Here is a 23,331-nt window from a genome sequence, read left to right as displayed (position 1 = left end):
CAATGATTAGCTATATAAACACAATGATTAGCTATATAAACAATCATTACATCACTGGTCTCTACATCTAAGCAATGCTAAGAGTTCTTAGACCAGGAAAGGAAGCAATAATGCATTATATATATACAAAATCACTGGTCCTTACATCATCCAGGCTCTTAACATTAGCTGGGGGGCCCGTTACAGCGAAAGCCAGGAGCTTTTTAGACTAGGAACAATTCCTCTGTGCAGTATGTATGTTACTCACAGATAAGCTCCAAGTTTCACTGAAAGAAACTCCCCTTTTTATTAGGCTCAGAACTCATGTTCAGACTAAGCTAAGGAAAATTACAGAATGCTTCTCTGTTTAGGTAAACAAGCCATACTATGGGAACGTGGTCACATGCTTTCCAAATCCAGGTGGCCAGGCTGAACCAGGGGCGTATCTGCATGGGGCCTCAGGGGCCTGGGCCCCCGCAGATTTCGCCCTGGACCCCCCTACCGCTGCCAACCCTCCCCCTCCGTTGCTCGCCTACCTTCGCTGGCGGGGGACCCCAACCCCCGCCAGCCGAGGTCCGCGTCCTCCTGCCGCTGCCGGCTGCCTTTAAAGAATTCCGTCAGCTGGCGGGGGACCCCCAACCCCCGCCAGCCAAGCCGAGGTCCTTTCATTTTTCCACTGAAGCTGGCGCCGACAAAAGTTTCTTTTGAGTCTGACGTCGCTGCACGTTATATGTGCAGGACGTCAGACTCAGAAACTACAGCGGCTGGGGGGGGGGGGGATCGGCATTGGCGGCGGCGGGGGGGGGGCTATAATGTGCCCCCTCACTCTGGCCCTGGCCCCCCTACCGCCGCAGTTCAGATACGCCCCTGGGCTGAACTTCCGAAAACAAGAACCATCCTCCTCTTTGCACACCAAATTAATTCTTATCTTCCAACTTGTTTTTGTATTTACAAGGAAAGTTACTTTCGGTCAAAGACAGATTTCAGAGTTCATTATCGATCAAAGCAGGGTTGAAAAGCAATCCTTTACATCTTCCATTACAGCGCCCCCAGTCTGTAATGGCTTGCGAAATGGTTTCGCATGGCTCGGAACATGGGCGTGCTTAGTTAGACCTGAAATAAAAGTGACCAGAGTAAGGGGGAAGTCATCTTTAGACCCATTAGTGATTTTGTGCAGTTGGAGAGTGGCGAGAGCGTTGTTGGGAGAGAAAGCTGAGAGTTTGTTGAGTACCTGTTACCTTTGTCTGTGTGCCGTAGTCGGAACGTTTTCACCCTCACCTGCCTCATTTGTGTTTTACCTTTTCAGCTTTCCCTACCCCTTCTAGCCCCCAAACCTAGACACCACTACTCCTTCCTCTATCTCCCCCATCCCCTATCCCTATCCCTCTCCATTTACTGTCCCCAAGTTCATATTTCATTCCCTTACCTGCTTGTAGTCTCTGTTTGTCTCTTTGTCCTGTGTACTGCTGCAGCGTGTTTGTGAAGACTGTCATTTGCTGCTTGGAGAGTGGCTAGATGGTGTGGCAGGAGAGTTTGTAGTGGGTGTTTGTTGGTGGTGGGAGAGTGAGTGGCAGCTTCTGTTTGTTGCAGCTGTGTTTCACCAAGTTGTTAGGGAGAGGTGAGCACTGGTGGCACTGTATTTCACCTGTAGTGTGGGGAAATGGAGGCACTAAATGCACAGGTGCCTTACATGTTGGAGGAAGAGGGAAGGCACCGCAGGAAGTACTCACACCCCAGAGTTTTCAGGCCCATAGCAGTTTCCTAGACCTCACTACCCTGCAGTGTCTCACTAGGTACCGCTTTGATAGGGCTGCCATTCAGCACCTTTGTGACCAGCTTAAACCCCTCCTTCAGCCCAGGACCCGTAGGAACAACCCCATCCCTGTGCACCTAAAGATCACTGCTTCTCTATCTTTTCTGGCCACTGGGAGTTTCCAGTCTGTCCTATCTGTGAACACAGGTCTCACCCAGGCTTCCATTTCTAACTGCCTCACCCAGTTTCTTGATGCCTTCCTTACCCGCACCTCTGAGTACATCACCTTCCCCACCACCCCCCAGGCCCTGCAGAACAACATGGCTGACTTCTACGCCATAGCTCGCGTCCCTTCGGTCATAGGCGCCATTGACTGCACACATGTCGCACTCAGACCCCCCCCCCCCCCCCGGGCATGAGAGGCCACTTATAGGAACAGGAAAGCATTCCACTCACTCAATATGCAAGTTATGTGTGACGCCCAGGGGGAGATTCTAGACGTGTGTGCCCGATACCCAGGTTCCACCCATGATGCCTATATATTGCAGCACTCATGAATCTTCCGCAGGTTTGAGCGAGGGGAGATCACTGGCGGATGGCTCCTTGGCAAGTGCAGCATGGATCTGCCCAAACTATACCTCCTCCAACAGGCAGCCCTCAGCACTGTCTCCCTCCAGCTCACTCCACAACCCACTATCCCCCCCCCCCCCACACCTCCACAAGGTACCCACTCCAAACAATACACACTCATCTTTCTCATCCTGCTTCTCCCCAAAGGTGACAGAGGCTACCTACAGCGGAGTTGGCTCATGACCCCCATAGTACACCCACAAACAGGGCTAGAGGAGAACTACAACAGCAGACATCGGACCACCCGTGGCATGATCAAGCGCACCTTTGGACAACTTAAGAACAGGTTCTGATGTCTGGACCATTCTGGAGGGGAGCTCCTGTACAGCCCCCAAAAGGTGGCAAAGATATTCCTGGCCTGCTGCATGATACATAATTTGGCAATGCGCAGAGGACAGGCCCTCCCAGAAGAGCCACGGCCACCACAGCAGCAGGCCCCAGATGAACAAGATGAGGAGCCCCCTCCACCTCCCGCCCACAAAGCACAGCAGAGTGCACACCAGCTGGGGGTCAGAGCCAGGCAAAGACTGATCGAGACAAGTTTTGTGTGAGAGTAAGTTGACATTTATTTCTATCACTGTATATTTACACACCAACACCAACCCCCCCACCACCATCACCCGTTCTGTGCATATTCCCCTCCCTCCAACCCTCACCCCCCCCAGCATGTCCCATCACTTTCCCCGCCCTCTCCCCTGGCCCCATCCCCGTCCCCTCCTATCCCTCCCACCGTGTTCCTTTGCAGCTGGTGCTGCAGGGGAACTCTGTTGAGAGTCCTCTGATGAGCTCCCACTCTCCTCCTCTGTGTCCACAAGGCAGCCTGCTGCCTCGGTTGCCCTATAGAAGTCCGGCCACCTTGCGCTCTGTGCTTGCCCTGCAGCCTGGACACAGGACCCAGAAGGGGAGCTGGTGTGGTGGCTGCTGGACCAGTGGCTGGGGAGGCTAAGGATCTCAGGCTCCTCTTCTTAGCAGGTGGTTGCTGTGCAGTTGTGGAAGTCGATGCCAGTTGTTGTTGCTGCATCAGGGCTGTATTAAGTGCTCTCAGGTCACGGGTTAGGCCCTCGATGCTGTTCTCCAGCAATTGGAGCTGCTGTATCACTTCACGTTGGGCCTGTACCGCTTCCCGTTGCACCTGGAGCACTTCCCATTGGGCCTGGAGCGCTTCCCATTGCAGCTTCAATTTCTGACGCTGGTAGTCTTCCATCAACACATTCTAACCCAGCAATTGTGTGGCGAGGCGCAGTAGCTGCCTCCTCTGGCTGGATGGCCTCTGCTGAGCAGGTGCCCCCCTCCTGATCCTGGATTTCTACTGTTTGTTGCCTGGTATTGACCTTTGCCTGATCCTGGATTTTCTACTGTCTGCTGCCTGGTATTGACCACCGTTTGTGCCTGGACCTTCTTTGCCCGCTGCCTGGCTGTGTCCGTGGACTCAGTTCTTCCTGCTGTTGGCTTCCCGCACCTGGGGGCTCAACCCCTGGGGAACGGAGGGAGACACAGGGTGAACTCGGGGTTAGCTGACAGCTCGGTGGGAATTCTCCCTCCATCGGGCACAAGGGCCTCACATCTCCACTTGGCGTGCCTGACAGAAAGCTGAAGCCATGAGCTCGTCGGACAAGTCCAAGATGGCCGAGTTGACCCGAACTGTACAACAGAAGCAAGGACAGCTGAACCAACTATCCATGGCGCTGCAGAATATCTGCTCCCAGATGCAGACCATGCAGGCGGGCCGCCAGGTTGTTCCTAGCCCTTCGGAGCCGGGGGGATCTCCCTTGGGACTCCCACTGCCGGACCTGCCACGCTTTGATGGCACACCTTCTGCCAGCCGAGGTTTCATCAACCAATGCAGAATGCTATTTGAAATGCAGCCCCGGGCCTTTCCATCTGACCAAGTTAAAATTGCATATATGATGACTGTCTATGTAACAACATGCTCGCCGGTTCTGAATGCTAATAGCATGCAAACACATGCTAAACAGGGTCATCTATATCCCTCAATATAGCATCTTTCTTACACTTTTGTCATTGAATAATATATACACGATTTGAGGAGCAGCATGCGTAGGATTCCCTTATGTTGAATGCTTTTTCCATGTAGGTAACTATATGGGTCCTATGCATCTTGGTGTATTTGCAGGAAAGGAGCAGAGGAATAGCCTAAGGATTAGAGTAGCAGGCTAGGAACAAGAAGGCCCAGGTTCAAATTCCACAGCAGTTCCTTGTGGCTTTAGGCAAGTATTGACCCACCATGTCTTGGGAGAAGGCAATGGGACCTCCCCCCCCCCCCCACCCCCACAGTTTCATAGCAAGAAAACCATAAGGGGGCCCCACATTGTGTTTTCATCAGGAGTCAACTCTGTCTCAGGGGCACATATGGATCTGGATATGGCAGGCACTTGTGCAATTCTTTTCTTTTTGAGCTTGTTGGGAGTTTGGTATTTTTCACTAATTTTTACCTCAGGTTGGGTGGTGGTTGGAAGGCCAATAACATCGTAATTCATCCTCCTGGAGTAGTGACTGTAGGTCTTTTATGATTTTTCTCAATTTTTCCATCTCTGGATTATATAACACTACAAGAGGGATTCTCTCTTAGATTTCCCCGGCCCTAGGTGGGGTTTTTGATTTAGATTTTTTTTTTTGCATTATCTAAGTGGAATTGGTTTGTTCATAACGAAAAGGAATATATAGAAGTTGACATACACTTCAGAAGTGTATCAGTACAGAAAATAGTCAAACAAACAATAAGAATTGGAGAGGAAATCCCAAAGCACAAACCTGGTATACTTCCAATGGAGGAAAATTGTTCATTAACATGCAAAATACCATACTGGGCCTATCTCACACTCCTGCTTCCAACAGTGGCCAATCCAGGTCACAAGTACCTGACAGAATTCCAAAGAGAAACAGGATTCTATGGTACCTATCCCCAGGGGAAACCAGTAACCTTCCTCAGGTCTACTTTAATAGCAGTTTATGTACTTCACCTCCAGCTATACTAACTGCTTTTCCTACATCCTTTGGCAATGAGTTCCAGAGCTTAACTGTGCATTGAGTGAAAAATATTTTCTCCTATTTGTTTTAAAAGTATTACTTTTTAACTTCATGGTGTGCCCCCTAGTCTTTGTACTTTCTGAAAGAGTAAACAGTTGGTTTACATTTACCAATTCCACTCCACTCATGATTTTATAGACCTCTATTATATCCCCCCCCCCCCCGCTGTCTCTTTTACAAGCTGAAGAGCCATAATCTCTTTAGCCTTTCCTCATATGAAAGTCATTCTGTCCCCTTGATCATTTTGATCTTCCTCTTTTGTACCTTTTCCAATTCCGTTATATATTTTTTTCCCTTAAGGGGACTCCATCACAGCTATGAGAGAGTGAAAACGGCAAAGAAAATAAAAACCATGTTGCAGTGAATGAGATACACGAGAATTAAAAGGCATGTATGTTTGAGTCAAAAATGATTCCCAAATAGCAGAAGGAGACAGTGAAAGAAATGGTTAAGTTAAATAGAGAAGGAATCAGAGGGAGCTTAGGATAAGACCCCCATAATCTAGTATGTTACTGTTTTCTTCTGGATTATGGGCAAGTTTGTATAATTGCAACCAAGTTGTCAAGGCCAATAGACAAGATTGAAAGGGCTGAAGGTTTGGGAAAAGATGTGATGTAGGAAAGAGCAATGGGATATCATCAACATAGTAATTTATTTTATTTATTTACAAACATTTGATATACTGCAAACACCAGGAACTGGCCTCTCAGCAGATTACACAATAAAACAAAATAATCATGCTGTGCCAGGATAGAGGAGAATCACACACAATTAGGAATGGGATGGGTATACCAGAGAAAAGAGAAGTTTTAAAAAAAGTGTTTTATTCAGTCATCAACAACCTTTTCAACATACAAGATTACAAATAATCAAACACTTATGCACAACAATGACCAATACGGCCAAAATTTATTACATAATATCCCCCATCCAATGTGCTAAAATACACTTCAGATAGTAACAGAAGGCTCAGCAGTGACTGCCCAATCTTCTACTTCCCAAATTTGAGAAAAGTGATAAAAACAGCTATTTTGAATTTGATAAAGGAAGATTCAGATCTGATATGAGCAGGAACAGAATTTCAGAGCTTCCATCCAGTATAACTTATAGCAGTTGCACGAATGATATCAAACCGAATTATAGATGGTGGTGGAATCTGAAGCCAGCACCTGTGGAGCGAAGGGAGTGAGAAGGACGAACAGCAAACAGAGTGGACCTGTGAAGAAGATAGACAGCAGTAGACTGAACTGTAGATGTTTTAAAAAGGATAGCGGTAAACTGGTGTAAAGAGAATTGCAGTAATCAAGATGTGTGATGACAAGAGAAAGAAGAAGGGTGTGAACAGAGGAAAAAGAAAAAAGAGCGGATAGCCCGAATATGATGAAGTGCAAAGAAAGATACCCTTAAAACTGAATTTATTTGATCCTTAAAAGTGAGACAACTATCAAAAATAACCTCCACGATTCTTAAAGTGTCTTTAAAGTCAAGATGATACTGATCAATAATGGAACGTGAAGGAACTACTCAGCAGGGATTAGGAAAATGAATTGCCTCACATTTCTTAATATTCAGAAATAAACAATGGTTACGTAACCAGTCAGAGAACTGAAGACAGAAATTGAGTCAGATTGGACTGTGTGGGAGGAATATGAAATAATATTTGTACGTCATCGGCATAACAGAAAGAGAAGCAGCCATTGGACTAAATAAGGGTGAGTACCGGAGCCATGAAAACATTAAACAGGGCAGGTGCAAGGACTGAAGCCCGAGGTACCCCAGAGATAACTGAAAAAGTAATGGAACATGATTGATGGTGGGCAATTTGAAAAGAACGAACTGCTAGATAACTGCAAAACCATTGCAAAACAGTGCCTGAAATACCAATACATTGAAGACATGTAAGAAGGGAGTGGTCTACTAAATCAAAAGCAGATGAAAGATCCAGCAAGACTATTACTACAGTGTAATATTGATCAAAAGCTGTCCGAATAGTGTCATACAAGGAAACAAGCAGGGTCTTGGTACTGTGCTGCCTCCTAAAGCCAGCCTGAAATGGATGAAGAACAAGGGCAGGATCTAAGAATGAAGTAAATTGAAAGCGCACCACCTTTCCCAGGACTTTGGAAAAGAATGGGAGATTTGAAATCAGTCTGTAGTTTGACGGATCAGTACAACCGAGATTTAGCTTTAAAAGCGGGGTAAAAAAAGGTGTGCTTCCAAGCACTGGGCAACGTGCTTGAGGAAAGACTAGTTTGAATGAGAGCGAAAAAAGAGGAAGAATGTAAGGAGTGAGGTGCTTAAAGAGATGAGCAGATCAAGGGTCAGTAAGTGATCCAGAAGGGTCAGAATTAGAGAAAGCAAGCTTGAGTGAAGTCAAAGTAGAAGTGTTAAAAGAAGACCAGGTGGCTGTGGACAGACAACTAGCAGAATCCGCTTTGGGCAAAGGTTTTGTGGAGAAAGATGATGATGAAATAAGCAGAGGAGAGAAGTCGGTTGAAGTGAAGCACATAAGAACTGAGTCTTAGTTTGCCAAAAGGTTCCTAAGATAGTTGGAGAAAGAACAGAAGGCTCATAAGAGGGGGTAGAAGAATGGTAAGGAGCAACTGAGTTAATAATATGAAAGAGAGCCTGTGGTTTACTGGGTGCTTCAGAAATACATGTGAAGTAATCCTTCTTAGTGGTATGAAGAAGAGCACGATACGGACGGTAACAAGAGTGGAAGAGATACAAAGCAGAAGAACGACGCTTGCGCCAGATATGTTCAGCACTGCACAGCTGAACCTTAACAACTTTAAAGCTGGTGAGAACCATGGTGCATTGGTTTTACAAGAGTGCTGGGGTCACTGAAGGGGGGCTACAGAGTAGCTTGACAAAGGGAAGAATCAAGATCCCGGAGAATTGGTCCTGGAGATATAGATAGAAAGGGGAGGGAAGGAGAAAGGGAAGAGGCGACTTTTTAATCAGTTAAAGAGTCAACGAGGTGGTGGTGGAAGTGGAATAACTAAAGGAATAGAAAAATGAAGAAGAGTTTTGATATTAAAGTTCTGAACCATCATCACCAGTGGACTCAGAAAAATATTAAAGAGCAAGGGAAAAAGAATAGAGCTTTGTGGAATACCACGGGATAGCAGGAAAGATGCTGAAACCTCAGGAGTATGAACAGGGAAAGATCTATTAATTAAGTTGAAAACCAATCCAAAGCAGTCCCCCCAGGCCCAATTTCACCAAGTTGTGTTATAACAATAGAGTAATCTACTAGGTCAAACACTGTGGATAAATCAAGCGAAACCACAACAACTACATTTGCAGAATCCAGAATAGAGTGAATCTCACTTTAAAAAGGTGTAATAGTAGTTTCAGTACTATGATGCCAATTGACGGAGATGTGATACACATAGCTGCTCCACATGTGCAAGAAGTTGATTAAATTATTTGAAAAAATAGTCTTCAGACAAAAAAACAAAGATTAGGAACTAGTCAGTAGTTTGCGGGCATAAGAGGATCCAATCACTGCTTGTTGCCAATATGGGGGATCTCGATGTGTCATTAGGCTTTGTGTGATTATTTGCAAAGCTATAGTCATAAGCCCAAATTGAGAAAAGAAAGCCACAAAGATGGAGTTGGGTCCAGAGAAGAGGTAGTACATCTTATAGTAGTAAGCACAGAAGTAAGAGTGGCGAGATCAGAGAGAGTGAAAAAATGCCAAGTCAAGGTTAGAGAAGATGATGTAGCAGATGGAGAATGTGTGAAAGAAGAAACTACTAAATGTCAATTTTTTTTAACATATATCTGCCACAGCTGATTGGAGCTTGGGGGTACTTGGCTTGAAGAAGTTGAAAAACAATGGCCTAGAACACAAATACTTATCTGGCTGAGAAAAGAGAACAATACCCTATTGCTATAGATTCCCACACAGAATCTAAGTGCTAACAGAATCCCTCACTGTAGTTACACACAGAAACCAAAACCATTGTTAAAAAAAAAAAAAAAAAAACCCACACAAAAGAGACTGTAAATTAGAAACAAATATGCAGACAAAAAATAAAATGAAAACCGGAAGAAACAGGAATGCATTGTATTTTGTTCACGACAAAAGGAAAAGATATAACATATACACATTTTCAAAGCTGATATATTTCATTCTCTAACAACTTGTTTCTTGTGCCATTGTCACCTGATCATTTTATTTTTCCACATGGGTTGGCGATGGTCTCTTTTTACCACTCTTGTCGATCATATGTTCTTTTCTAGGGTCTTATTTCCATTTCTGTTTCTTTCTGCTCCCTATCTTCTTCCCTTATCTGTCTCTGACATGTATCCTTCTGTTTAGTCTTTTGTCTCCATTTCTTGCACCTGCTTTTTTTTTTTATACCTCCAGGGGGCTCATTTTCAAAGTACTTAGCTAAGTGCTTTGAAAATATGCCTCAAGGTGCTAGACTTTTTTCTTCCTTCTCCCTCCTCCAGTCCTGTCGCTCTCTTTTTACCTTTCACCTACTTACAGTATCAGTTTCCATTTCCTACTCTTACCTCTCCTTCCCACTTACCCATATCAACCCCCAGGCCCTCTTCTGGTGCCTGGCAACAGGATCAGAGACAGCACAACAAAACTGCTGAAAAGTGTCTGCCATGCTGACCTCCCAGGATGTTGCCACTGACCCTCACATTTTGAATATAAAATTTTAATAAAGTAACAGATTATGCAAATGTGTCACCTAATTGCTTCTAAACTTTCCAATCCAGCTGCAGAATCTGCCCTTGAGCTGCCACAGGAAACTGGTAGCTCTGATTGTGGTCTTCTTAAAGAAAAAATATTTTATTTCACAAAAATTGTGCTGCAAGAGCAAATCTAGTTATATGCAAGAATATCTAAAACATGATAGATAAAAACTAACCTTCCAGAAAGCAACTGCAGCATAGATTATGTAATTGAAACCAATGAATGAAAAAAAGAGAGTTTAAAAAATAATCTCTGATAGTCTTGTTTGTTTCAGGGAATGGAAAGCAGCCAAGATAAAGGGTTCTGGGAAGCCATGTAAGGACTCTAAACAAGCTCTGTTGCCAGTGTCAGGACAGGAACTAATATCTTTGTTCGTGGTAACCTGGAAACCCACCAGAGACCTAATTTCACTTTAATAGCATAATCACACCAGACATATGCCAGCAAAGCTCTCAAGGATTATTTTCTCCTGTCAGAATTTCCTACCAAGTATGTAGCAATTACTATCGCAGGAGAAAGTAAAAAGCAGGAAAACAGATTTACACTAGAAATGGGCAAATGGCCATTTCTGGCAGCCGAATGTCATTTCTCAAGCTCATCCCCCCCCCCCCCCCCCCCCCAACACACACACACTCTATAGACTACTTACTTGATACTGCTGGATCTCTTAATATCACTGTGGGCAATATTCAGATGCATAGATATGACAAAGATAAGTGGATGACTTACTAGCTTTGGATAGCTTATCCATTTAAGTTAGGACTGATGTGCATTGTATGCAAATTAATCTCAAGTATACTCTTTGTGGGTATCATGAAAACCTGACTGGCTGGGTGTGTTCCAAGGACAGAGCAAAGAACCAGTGATCCATATATAGAGAAACAGATACAGAAACAGATAAATATATTAATATGTAATATTGTTAAGTATGAAAGAATAATAGCAGAACAATACAGATTTTTAGACCTTTTTGAAAAAGTTTGGGATCCATTATTGAAATCTGTGAATCATTTTCTTAATGAGAGTTGCTGAACCTATATATAATTCCCATATGATCTGTACTCATCAGATTGGAATGTAATCTATTTTTCCTCTGTTTGTTTTATGTTATTTATATGAAACTCAAGGCATCTGTAGTAATCAGCAAGGAATGGATCTATACTCTCTGAGATCCTATTGGGCACTTTGACCTGGCTTAGCCACAGGATGCCGAGTTTGATGGTTTAATCCAGTATGGCATGCCCTTATATTCTTGCATTGAAACAAAAAGCTACTTTAAGAATTTTGTATTAATATTATAAATAGTTAAAAATATACTTTTGTTGTTTATTTACACAATTTATATACCACGAGCAGCTTGATATCAATATATATTTTTTGAAGAGCTAATACAGTTGAAACTCAGTTCTGCTTGAGCAGTCAGTTTATTTTGGTATAAGACTTCAGACTCACTGAAACACTATTTTACTAAAGCCAGCAACAGGCAGTTGAAGAGATTTTGATTTTTTGGATGTAATTTCTTGGTCGATGGCTGAAAGTCGAATATGTGGTAGCATGGCAAAAAATTTAAATCGCAATCCCATTTTCCCAGGATTTGTTAGCATGTCATAGCTACTGAGCAGCTGTTGACAGGTAGCTGGATCTTTTGAATTGTCCACCAGTATCTGAAAGAAACAAACCACATTAGTTGTGAGTCATATATATGTCTTCCTATCAGTACTTTCAGATATCTAGTCGAGGACTTTATTCCACTCTTCCTAGTACACTGGAACAACACTCCCATTCAACTCTGAAAAAAAGTGTATAGGCGCTCTATAAAATGCATATTTCTGAAAAATTAGAAAATAGATATTTATGAATATATAAATTAGATAAGAAAATTATTTAAACCATAACAAAAATCATCTATATTTTTTAAATGTTAGGCCCTTTGCCTTTTTGTCTTATCACTAAAAACACAGTATAAGGCATCTACTGTATGGAAGTTGTAACTGTATGGAAACAAAAGCAGACATCATAATAAGCTTTGGAAAATTATACTGGCAAAATTCTGAAGTAATTTCACATTGATAACCAGGTATGTGTTAAAAAAAAAAACACCACTGCAGAAGGAGTTTAAGAGAGTCACCTGATACTCTTATAAAATTACTTCCTTAATTCTAGAAGGATGTGCCTAGATAAAGTGACTATTTTGTAAAGGCAAGCAGGCACCTAGCACTGGTATAAATATCTGCATCAATATTTTTCAAGTAAGCACACATATATTACAGCAAACTCCTGGCTCCACCCAAACTCTGTCCAGAATGCTTTGGGCACTATAAGGATAATGTCACTGAAAAGAATGGTTTGGATCCAGTCACTGGAACTTATTTGAGTAGAAGCCACCCCTACCTGGAGAATCCTGCTGAATATTGACCACTTAGAGATCGGAAGAGAAAATGTGGAAAAAGAAAAAAAATGAAGGAAAGACTACAAAAATGAAAATAAATGAAAAAAAAACAAACAAAAAAACCAGAGGAACGAACAAGAAAGGAATGTACAATGAGAATAGGAGAGCAAGAATTACAAAAATCTGAACCTTTTCTATTGTACTGCTCTGCTGCAGTTACAACTGAACAAGTCACAGGCTAGGGTGGGGGGAGAGAAACTAAACTATGCCATTCCGGATGGAAGGGGAAAAAGTTCTTTCTCCTCCTCCTTGCCAATCTGACCTCCCTACCTCTTTGTCCCTGTCAAATAAAGCCTATGCTTTTACCTGTCATGGCACCCCAACACTAGTAGGCTATCATTATTCACATGAAAAGAGAATCATTGTTGTTTGCTTTTATACCTTCAGTCTGATGTCAATGCCCATATTCTTTAAAAATTCCTGTTGGGTAATAGGTCCAAGAGAAGCTACTTTTCCTTCTGACATTCTTCGTAAGAAGCTGAAATCAACATCAGCAGTCAGGTCTGCTGTTCCTGGGGCTATTAATACATCATGGAGTTTATGACCACAAAAACCCTGCAAAAAGACAGCATCCTTTACATATGGATGTTAGATTAAAAGAAGCATAAGAACCCATATTATCTAGGTAATTCAGCTAGAAGTTAAAAAAAAAAACCATATATATATATATTGTAAGGCTCTGAGCTTCCTTCCAATTCCATCAACCTTAATCAAACAATACATGCCTCCGTTTTACCAATGCATCCTTTTCAAATGTTAAATTTGGGCAGTGCCAAGTCGAGGAAGCTGCAATGATCGAAACATTTTACTTTGAAAAGAGAAATTAGATAAGTAAAATCAAAACAGCTAGATGAAGACGGGTGACACAAAACACATTTCTCAAACAAGTTAAGTAGATGGTGAGATGCAACAGTGGATGTAGAATTGAAAAATAGAGACCTCAGTGCAGCGCTGAGTCCAAACTACAGCTGCCTCTGTTCTCATTTACCCCTCCCCCCAGTCTCTCTTTCAACAACATAGAGGTGTATTTCCAAAGAATGTCCAAGTCAGAATTGGGATGTTCTGCTCATAACGTCCATCTCACAGCCATTTTCCAACTGAAAAAACATCAGGATTTCCTGTTCAAAAATATGCTAGATCATTCTTGCGATGAAACCATCCAAAATGAACAGCCATTTTCAAAAATGAAACGTCCAAAACATGAATGCCATAAAGCAGGCACAAAATCTGTCTGGCATCATATGTACAAAAATTGCCACACAGATGTCCCTGCAAAGCAGAGGGGCAGCCTAGTGGTCAGTGCAGTGAACTTAAACAGAACCCAAGTATAAATCCTATTTTAATTCATTTATACATAATTTTGAGCCTTTTAGGAACAGATAAAAATCTACTGTACCTAAAGATACACCACTAGAATAGCCATCACACTTGCAGGTGTCTTATAAATTTAGGTACAGTAGATATCTCTCTGTTCCAGGAGGGTTCACATATTTGTACAGAAATAAAAGAGTTAAAGTGGGAGTTACTCCTGGGTCCCATTGTTCAAAATCCACTGCACTGATCACTAGGCTATTCCTTACACTATTAGGAATGGTCATAATACCTAAAGCTGTCATAGAGCCTAGTATCTGAAGGAGCAAAGCAAGCACTACCAAAGCACTATGAGCATTATGCCCCGACCTGCAAATTCCATATATAGCCTCCTACATACATGGCATAACCCAGCATTAACAACCTGATTACAATATGCAAACTCATAATTTCATCTATAAAGTCTATAGAAAAATGTGGAGACATCAAGTCTAACGGAAGCACATCATCACTTGTTTACTGTACCTGGAAGCTGCTGCTAAGGTCATGATGTTCTAGGACAATCAAGCTGTTATCAGAATTGACATCATTGATGGCAGGCTGTTATCAGAACTGACATCAATGCAGGACTCTTGGAGACACTGTGGCTGGTCAATATGTACTTGTTTATGTTACTCCAAGGACAGAAAGGACATCAGCAGTACAGATAAGTTTCTGATTTCTCTATAAAAAAGGAGCTCTTATCAGAGGTGGCAGTGTCAGCATCACATTCAAGGGGCAAGATCTACGTCGGACCAGACAGACTGCTGACATCTGAAGGACTGCATCAAGTTATGTGCCATGTATCCTTGTATTAGTGCTCTGGGGTTAGATGACTCTTTGTGCTGCAGAGTCTAGTTAGGGATTTACGGGTGTTTAAGTATCTCTAATGGGATTGTCTTTGTTTTATTTCTGTTTTTCTTATACCATGTTTGTTGTTATTGAAGGGGTGAATAAAGGTGAGCCGGTTGATATTGTCTATCTGGATTTTCAGAAGGCGTTTGACAAAGTACATCATGAAAGACTCCAGAGGAAATTTGTGAATCATGGGATAGGAGGTACTGTCCTATTGTGGATTAAAAATGGTTAAAAGATAGAAAACAAAGAGTAGGGTTAAATGGTCAGTATTCTGAATGGAGAAGGGTAGTTAGTGGGGTTCCCCACGGGTCTGTGCTGGGACCGCTGCTTTTTAACATATTTATAAATACCTAAACATGGGATTAACTAGTGAGGTAATTAAATTTGCTGACAACACAAAGTTATTCAAAGTCGTTAAATCATGGGAGGATTGTGAAAAATTACAAGAGGGCCTTACAAGACTGAGAGACTGGGCTTCTAAATGGCAGATGACATTTAATGTGAGCAAGTGCAAAGTGATGTATGTGAGAAAGAGGAACCCAAATTATAGCTACGTATGTCATGCAAGGTTCCACGTTAGGAGTCACTAACCAAGAAAGGGATCTAGGTGTCGTCATTGATACGTTGAAACCTTCTGCTCAGTGTGCTGCTGTGGCTAAGAAGCAAATAGAATGTTAGGTATTATTAGAAAAGGAATGGAAAAGAAAAATGTCTTTGTATTGCTCCATGGTGCAAAATTCTGGTCGCCGAAGCTCAAAAACGATATAGTGGAATTAGACTAGGTGGCATGCGATGAAGCTACAAAGTAATAAATTTAATACGAATAGGAGAAAAGGTTTCTTCACTCAAAGTGTAATTAAACTCTGGAATTCGTTGCCAGAGAATGTGGTAAAGTCGGTTAGCTTAGCAGAGTGGTTTCCTAAAGGAAAAGTCCATAGACCATTATTAAATTGTGGAAAATCCACTATTTCTGGGATAAGCAGTATGAAATGTTTTGTACTTTTTTGGGATCTTGCCAGGTATTTGTGACCTGGATTGACCACTGTTGGAAACAGGATGCTGGGCTTGATGGACCTTTGATCTGTCCCAGTATGGCAATACTTATGTACTAAATTGCCCTATTTTTATAATATTTGGGTGTGGGGTTAATGCCTTCTATTATTTTGGCGCAATGGGCTTGGATCTAAGGATAAGGGGAATACATTTGCACCTGACCCTTCATTCACTAATGTCTTGTCTGGTACCCATTTCTTTCAGAATTTACACAAGTGTCATGTACCCAATAACACCCCAGAGTGTATCAGTACTGCATCTACAGACTGGAGGTTCCACCAAGATTTAGATCCCCAAGAACAGATCTAGATCCCTAAAAGGGGGAACTAATTTGCATAAGTACATAAGTAGTGCCATACTGGGAAAGACCAAAGGTCCATCTAGCCCAGCATCCTGTCACCGACAGTGGCCAATCCAGGTCAAGGGCACCTGGCACGCTCCCCAAACGTAAAAACATTCCAGACAAGTTATACCTAAAAATGCGGAATTTTTCCAAGTCCATTTAATAGCGGTCTATGGACTTGTCCTTTAGGAATCTATCTAACCCCTTTTTAAACTCCGTCAAGCTAACCGCCCGTACCACGTTCTCCGGCAACGAATTCCAGAGTCTAATTACACGTTGGGTGAAGAAAAATTTTCTCCGATTCGTTTTAAATTTACCACACTGTAGCTTCAACTCATGCCCTCTAGTCCTAGTATTTTTGGATAGCGTGAACAGTCGCTTCACATCCACCCGATCCATTCCACTCATTATTTTAAACACTTCTATCATATCTCCCCTCAGCCGTCTCTTCTCCAAGCTGAAAAGCCCTAGCCTTCTCAGCCTCTCTTCATAGGAAAGCCGTCCCATCCCCACTATCATTTTCGTCGCCCTTCGCTGTACCTTTTCCAATTCTACTATATCTTTTTTGAGATACGGAGACCAGTACTGAACACAATACTCCAGGTGCGGTCGCACCATGGAGCGATACAACGGCATTATAACATCCGCACACCTGGACTCCATACCCTTCCTAATAACACCCAACATTCTATTCGCTTTCCTAGCCGAAGCAGCACACTGAGCAGAAGGTTTCAGCGTATCATCGACGACGACACCCAGATCCCTTTCTTGATCCGTAACTCCTAACGCGGAACCTTGCAAGACGTAGCTATAATTTGGGTTCCTCTTACCCACATGCATCACTTTGCACTTGTCAACATTGAACTTCATCTGCCACTTGCACGCCCATTCTCCCAGTCTCGCAAGGTCCTCCTGTAATGGTTCACATTCGTCCTGCGACTTGACGACGTTATAGGGTCCGAGGGTTGTAGCTGTTACGCTCTGCTACACTCCTCCAGAGGTGCAGCCTGCTCACGCAGGGTATGGGCATTCGAGGATGCGGCAGCCATCTTGGACGTGGTATCTCCAGGATAGGACAGCCATCTTGGAGTTGGCATCTCAGCTTGTGGCAGCCATCTTGGAGTTGAGCAGCTTCAGGAAGGAAGCCCATATTTGGGCGTAGAGCATCTCCTCTGATGGGGGCAGCCATCTTGGAACAGCTGCACATGGTTGAGCCTAATCCCTGCACTATTTAAAGCCCTGTTTCCAGTCCTTCCTTGCTTCGGCTTCTATTCACATAGAGGTTGTGGTCTTCATCTGTTCCAGTGGTTTTCCTGTGTTCCTGACCTCGGACTGTTTACTGCCTGCCCAGACCTTCGGACTGATTCTTGACTTCACGCTGTGTTGCTGCCGGCCCAGACTTCGGACTGTTCTCTGTTTTCGCTGCTTCGCTGACTCCTTGCTCCAGGACTGTGTCTGCGCTCCCACTTGTCTGGTCAGTGGTCGCGCAACCCCGCTGGTTCCGGAAGTCCTGCCGGCCGCTTGAACCCAGGGGCTCAACTCTTGGGGGACAGTGGCTAAGTGCAGGTGAAGCCTGGGGTTGTCTGGCTTCCTGACCGAGCGCGGTGGCACTCCATCTTCGCCGTGCTCAGTCGGGGCACAAGGGCTCACATCACCAATCATAACAGTAGCTCACTTTTTGTTCTTCATTTAAGAAGTTAGCCAAACTACTAGAAGTCTTGGATTGATTCCCAGAAGCTTGTTATCTTTGTTGATAGTTAACTGGGTATACATTTACAAAATATTCTTATTTCTGGCAGTCTTCCAAGACTAAAGTCCTTGGGTTTAATTTTGTTTTTGCTAGATGTCCAAAGTGTCTAATGACTGTCTTTAGGGTAGAGTGCTGCTTTTAAAACCCAGAGACAGCCTGTTTTATATATCCAGAGTACCTGAATGTAACTCACCTTGAGCTACTACTGAAAAAGGTGTGAGCAAAATCTAAATAAATAAATAAATAAATTCATTGGCACAACTGTCTGTTCATTACATACACTGCCAGTGTTAAAAGCCATTCCCTAGAGCAGTACATTTTTAAGTGGCTCAATTAACACGAATTAGTCGAAATACTGATAAAAGACCAGATCAGGAAAAAATTGACTACCTATGTTATTGGCAGTGGTGATGCATATGAAGATACCATAGCCACCATAGATCAATATATCATTACTAAGGATGTGTCATCTGATAAATAAGAGCTTCTTGATTATGTGAATAGGGGGGTAATGGAGGAGAAGTAGTATGTCACCATGTTGCTCTGTACAAATTTGGGTTGATTTACACAAGGAGTACTGACAAGTTAAACGATGACTTGAGGAAGGCGAACATAATTGAGTTAGAAGGGGTGCTCAGGGAATGTGAAGCCCTCCATGTTTCAGAGAAGTAGTCGGTGAACACATTGGAGACAGTAAATACTGTACATGAATAAGCAAATTACAGAGCAAGTTGAAGGCCTCATGTGTCAACCTTTGAAGTGGCACGGAAGGAGGTTAAGGCTCCCCCGGTGTGTGGGGGTGCTGCTGAGGGAAGTGAAGAGTTGAGGAGGGTGAGGGATGAAACTATGTTCTTTGCCAAAGACAAATTGGTCCTATAAAACACTGAGAACTGAAAATATCAAACTGGTAAAAGCTAAGGCTTTTGGAGACACAGCAGACTCATCTCCAGAAGAAGCTCGATGCTGTAAAGGATGAACATACGAAATATGAGGAAGAAAAAGAGAGCCTGTTAAAAGACAAGACAACTCTCAACATACAGTGCGGATCTCTTCAAAGTCTGGAGGAGGACCAAAAATTAATGTTTCAGCGGGTACAGAGATTGGAATAAGAAGCCTGCCAGTTGCATCTGTGGATTCAGACCTTGGAAGGGGAAAATGCTATGTTCAGGGAAACCCACTAAGGAGAAGATGGCAATATAAAGGAGCAGTTATAAACACTTAATAAGTCTTTTGATAGCAAAGTGGAGGACTTCGCAGATCATGATGAGGCACAAAAGCGTCGTTTGTTCAACATTCAAAACAGGGTGTCTGCCCTGGAACAAAGTTATATTGCTCAGAGGAATGAGGAGATGTCAACCACGTGTAAGGCACTATGGGAGCAAAATCTTGCTGTACATAAAGATAAAGAGAGTCTTCTGAGACAGCAATGTGCTAAAGATTGCACTTTGAGTGCTGTGTCAATGGAACTTGGTTTGCTATCGAAGGAATTTGAAAAAGTGAAAGGGATGTTGCTATATGTCCTCAAGTGAATCCAGCTGATGATGTTGTCATAGGATGCTGTGACTATTTGCAAAAGCAGCTCAAGGATGTGAGTGACCAATGTTTGGCCACTCTGGGTCACATGGCTAAACTACAGGCAGACACTGAAGAGTTGAAGGGATGTGCCAAAAGGGTGTATTGGGATCCATTGCGGAAGCTATGATTGAAACTGACGGGTATGACTCGCACTGCCCAGAATTTGACATTCCAGAAAGCCGTCTCTTGACCCCAGAAAGTGGTTCTGTCCCAGAATCAGAGAATGACTTTGATGGAGAGGAAAGCGAAGAGGAGCTACCAAGGGGACACCCTAAATCTCATCCAGTAGTCACCATTCCTAGGCGAGACCTGGAGAACATCATGAGCCACAGAAGATCACGGTTTCATACTCAAATTGGGCCACTCCCAACACTCCTGGGTCTAGATCATTTTCCCGGAATGCTAAGTCTGTGAACCTGGGCAAGAGAATAATGGAACTTAGTTTAACACCCTTCGCCAGGGGAGGAACAATCTCCATAAAGGACCACTTGGATCAGATTCATGCAACTCTAGTCACCTTAGGAGCAGAAAGGGATGTGGATATTATTACCCTTGTACCTTGAGCATTTAAAGAAAACTACCACAAAGTCATAGTCACCATATCGCCTTACGAGCAGACAAATTTGGCAGAATTCAAACAGGCTCTGGTGAAATATTATGGGCCATATAAAGATCCATTTGAAGCTCACCAAGCGGTTCATAGGATGAGATGTAAAGAAAGACAGTTGGCCAAGAACTACATGTTTCAGCTCAGGCAGGTTTATTATTGCTTTGAGTCCAATCCCCAGGAGATGGAGTATGAACCAAGGCCCTGTTCCTTAGAACTTTGACATCCGATCTGAGGACCTAACTGGCAGATAAAGAACATGAGCCCATCTCTATCTTGGTCAGCCGGACCGAAAAAATTGCATGACATAAAGTCCAGTGGTAAGACGAACCAAGACCGGGGGAAAAAAGGATCAACAGAAGAGCAAAGGTCGTAAGTCAGGAGTTGGCTCAGTCCAAGGTAACCTGGCACTGGAAGTAGATGAGCCTTCTGTCCCTCACAAAAGCAGGAGGACAACCCCTGTCAGGCAAACTGCTGGTAAAAGATAACAGACAACCTCAACAGGCCAATCACAATGGACCGGAAAGTTTAAGCATGGGTTCCCCCAGGAACCCTCCCCACAAGCTGCATCCCAACATAGAATACCTAGAGGAGTGCATGAGGAGGCTGGATCATTTTGACTCCCTCCTCAATGTATGCTGAAACAGGAAGACTTAAGACTGAAGCAACCTTATAAGAGGAGATGGAGGAAGGTTCCTAAGAAGACTGAGCAAGACGTTTCCAGCTCTGCTACCTCGGAGGTAAAAACTGGTCCTTAAGTGGAAAAACCAAGCCAGTGACATGTTAAAACCTGTGAATCACTAACTTCTGACGTGCCCTAACAGGTAAGCAAACACTCTGATGCCCACGTAGATTCACTCGACAACAGGGGTAACAGTGTGGCCACCATGGCCAAGGACTCCCTATTTAGTCACCAGTACTTCCTGGGTGCCCTTCATCTGAAGGGACAAAGGTATACCCTTTCTGTGTTGCTACAGGGGACCTTCTGGTGTAAGGGGTTGATCGACACAACATTGGAAGTCACACTGATGTCCGAAGACCTCAGAGAAGTTGGAAGCCTTTCTACAGAGTCCCCATAGCCTACACTTCTCTCCCTGGAGTAGCCCGCAACCTCGGAGTCATCTTCAACTCCTCCCTCTCCTTCTCTGCGCATATCCAGCAGACAGCCAAGACCTGTCGCTTCTTCCTCTTTAACATCAGCAAAATTCACCCTTTCCTCTCTGAGCACACCACCCGAACTCTCATCCACTCTCTCATTACCTCTCACCTTGACTACTGCAACCTACTCCTCACTGGCCTCCCACTTAACCATCTAATCCCCCTTCAATCTGTTCAGAACTCTGCTGCACGTCTTATATTCCACCTGAACCAATATACTCATATCTCCCCTCTCCTCCGGTCACTTCACTGGCTTCCGATCAGATACCGCATACAGTTCAAGTTTCTCCTTCTTATCTACAAATGCACTCAGTTTGCAGCCCCTCACTATCTCTCTACCCTCATCTCCCCTTACGTTCCCGCCCGAAACCTCCGCTCACAGGACAAATCCCTCCTCTCAGTACCCTTCTCCACCACCGCCAATTCCAGGCTCCGCCCATTCTGCCTCGCCTCACCCTATGCTTGGAATAAACTTCCTGAGCCCATACGCCAAGCCTCCTCCTTACCCATCTTCAAATCCTTACTCAAAGCCCACCTCTTCAATGTTGCTTTCGGCACCTAACCTTTTACCTTTCAGGAAATCTAGACTGCTCCAGTTTGACGACCCCTACTTGTCTGACTGTACATTTGTCCTTTAGATTGTAAGCTCTTTGAGCAGGGACTGTGTTTCTATGTTAAATTGTACAGCGCTGCGTAACCCTAGTAGCGCTTTAGAAATGCTAAGTAGTAGTAGTAGTGGTTAGTGCAGCGAACTTTAATCCTGGGGAACTGGGTTTGATTCCCACTGCAGCTCCTTGTGACTCTGGGCAAGTCACTTAACCCTCCATTGCCCCAGGCACAATAAGTACCTGTATAAAGTTAAGAGGCAATAGGCTTAGAAGTAATCTAAGGAAGTACTATTTCACAGAAAGGGTGGTGGAGGCATGGAATAGCCTCCCGGTGGAGGTTGTGGAGTCGAGGACTCTTCCAGAATTTAAAAAGGCATGGGATAAGCATGTGGGATCGCTTAGAAAGAGGATGGGCAGACTGGATGGGTCATATGGCCTTTATCTGCCGTCATGTTTCTATAAAATTTATTATTAATACACCACTTCTCTTTCATGTTAAAGAATGTTGTGTTAACACTAACTTCTGGGTGATTCCAGGACTAACCAAGTAATATCCTCATTGTTAGCAGTGTGCAGTTGCAGACAGTATCTTCTCCCTTGTTGATTTTGTTAAGAGTATACTGTCCAGTGGGTTGCTAAATAAATTTTGAAGCAACATTCTGACCTTTCATGTAAAAGCAGTGTGTGTGTCCTGGGTCCTGACAACTACAAACACAAACTAATTTGTGCCTATGGGCACCCCATTTTAATTTTCATTTTACCAGGAGTGTGGGCTCACTGGTTTTCTGTCATTATGCTACAGCAATGAAACAGCTCAAATTGAGATTCAAAATTCAAATCACACTTTCAAAATCTTATGCATGCATTCCACAACTTGTGGAAACAGATCTGTGATTCTACATAATGTATGTACGTATATACCCCCTGAACAAAGTAGTGCCTACAGTACTGGTTTTCTTTCTATACTACTTATCTATATACCTCTTATCATAATAGGTTTAGGGCCCTGTTTACTAAGCTGCGTTATAGGTGTGTTAGCATTTTTAACGCACGTTAACCGTGTACACGCCTACAATATCCCTGTAGGCGCCTACACAGTTAGCACGTGCGCTAATTGTAGGTGCGTTAAAAACGCTAATGCGCCTTAGTAAACAGGGCCCTTAGTTAGCCATAAACACTGTTACGCCTGTCTTCAATATGTATTACACAGATTTCTTCATTATACATATTTTATTTATTTGTTGCATTTGTATCCCACATTTGCAGGCTCAATGTGGCTTACATAGTGCAGTAGTGGTAGTCGCCAATATAAGCATGAACAAATACAAAGTGAGGTTATGACAGACTAATGATCAGAATCAGAATCAATAGACATATTGGAGGTCAAGGGGAAGAGTAGGTTATGTCCAATATGAACATTTATATTGTTGTGTTGCAGGTTTAGGCATTTAGA

General features: G+C 43.4%; 1 protein-coding gene across 3 annotated transcripts in view; it reads right to left on the bottom strand.

The window, feature by feature from the left end:
• Positions 1 to 11,140: 11,140 nt before the first annotated feature.
• Positions 11,141 to 23,331, bottom strand: part of NDUFAF7 (NADH:ubiquinone oxidoreductase complex assembly factor 7) — a 154,961-nt gene continuing 142,770 nt past the window's right edge. Inside the window, exons 8-9 of one of the 3 annotated variants that reach the window (XM_030195445.1) lie at positions 12,958 to 13,131; positions 11,141 to 11,791 (exon numbers count right to left, since the gene is read on the bottom strand). In XM_030195445.1, the coding sequence (XP_030051305.1) occupies positions 11,576 to 11,791; positions 12,958 to 13,131 (390 nt within the window). In that variant the 3' untranslated portion in view covers positions 11,141 to 11,575. The remainder of the gene's footprint in view (positions 11,792 to 12,957; positions 13,132 to 23,331) is intronic. The other 2 variants (XM_030195444.1, XM_030195443.1) reach the window with 2 other exon arrangements.

This window comes from Microcaecilia unicolor, chromosome 3, assembly GCF_901765095.1.
Source record: "Microcaecilia unicolor chromosome 3, aMicUni1.1, whole genome shotgun sequence".
Classification (NCBI taxonomy): Eukaryota; Metazoa; Chordata; class Amphibia; order Gymnophiona; family Siphonopidae; genus Microcaecilia; species Microcaecilia unicolor.
The sequence above is the reverse complement of the archived record's forward strand: the minus strand, read 5'-3'. Positions and strand labels throughout refer to the sequence as shown.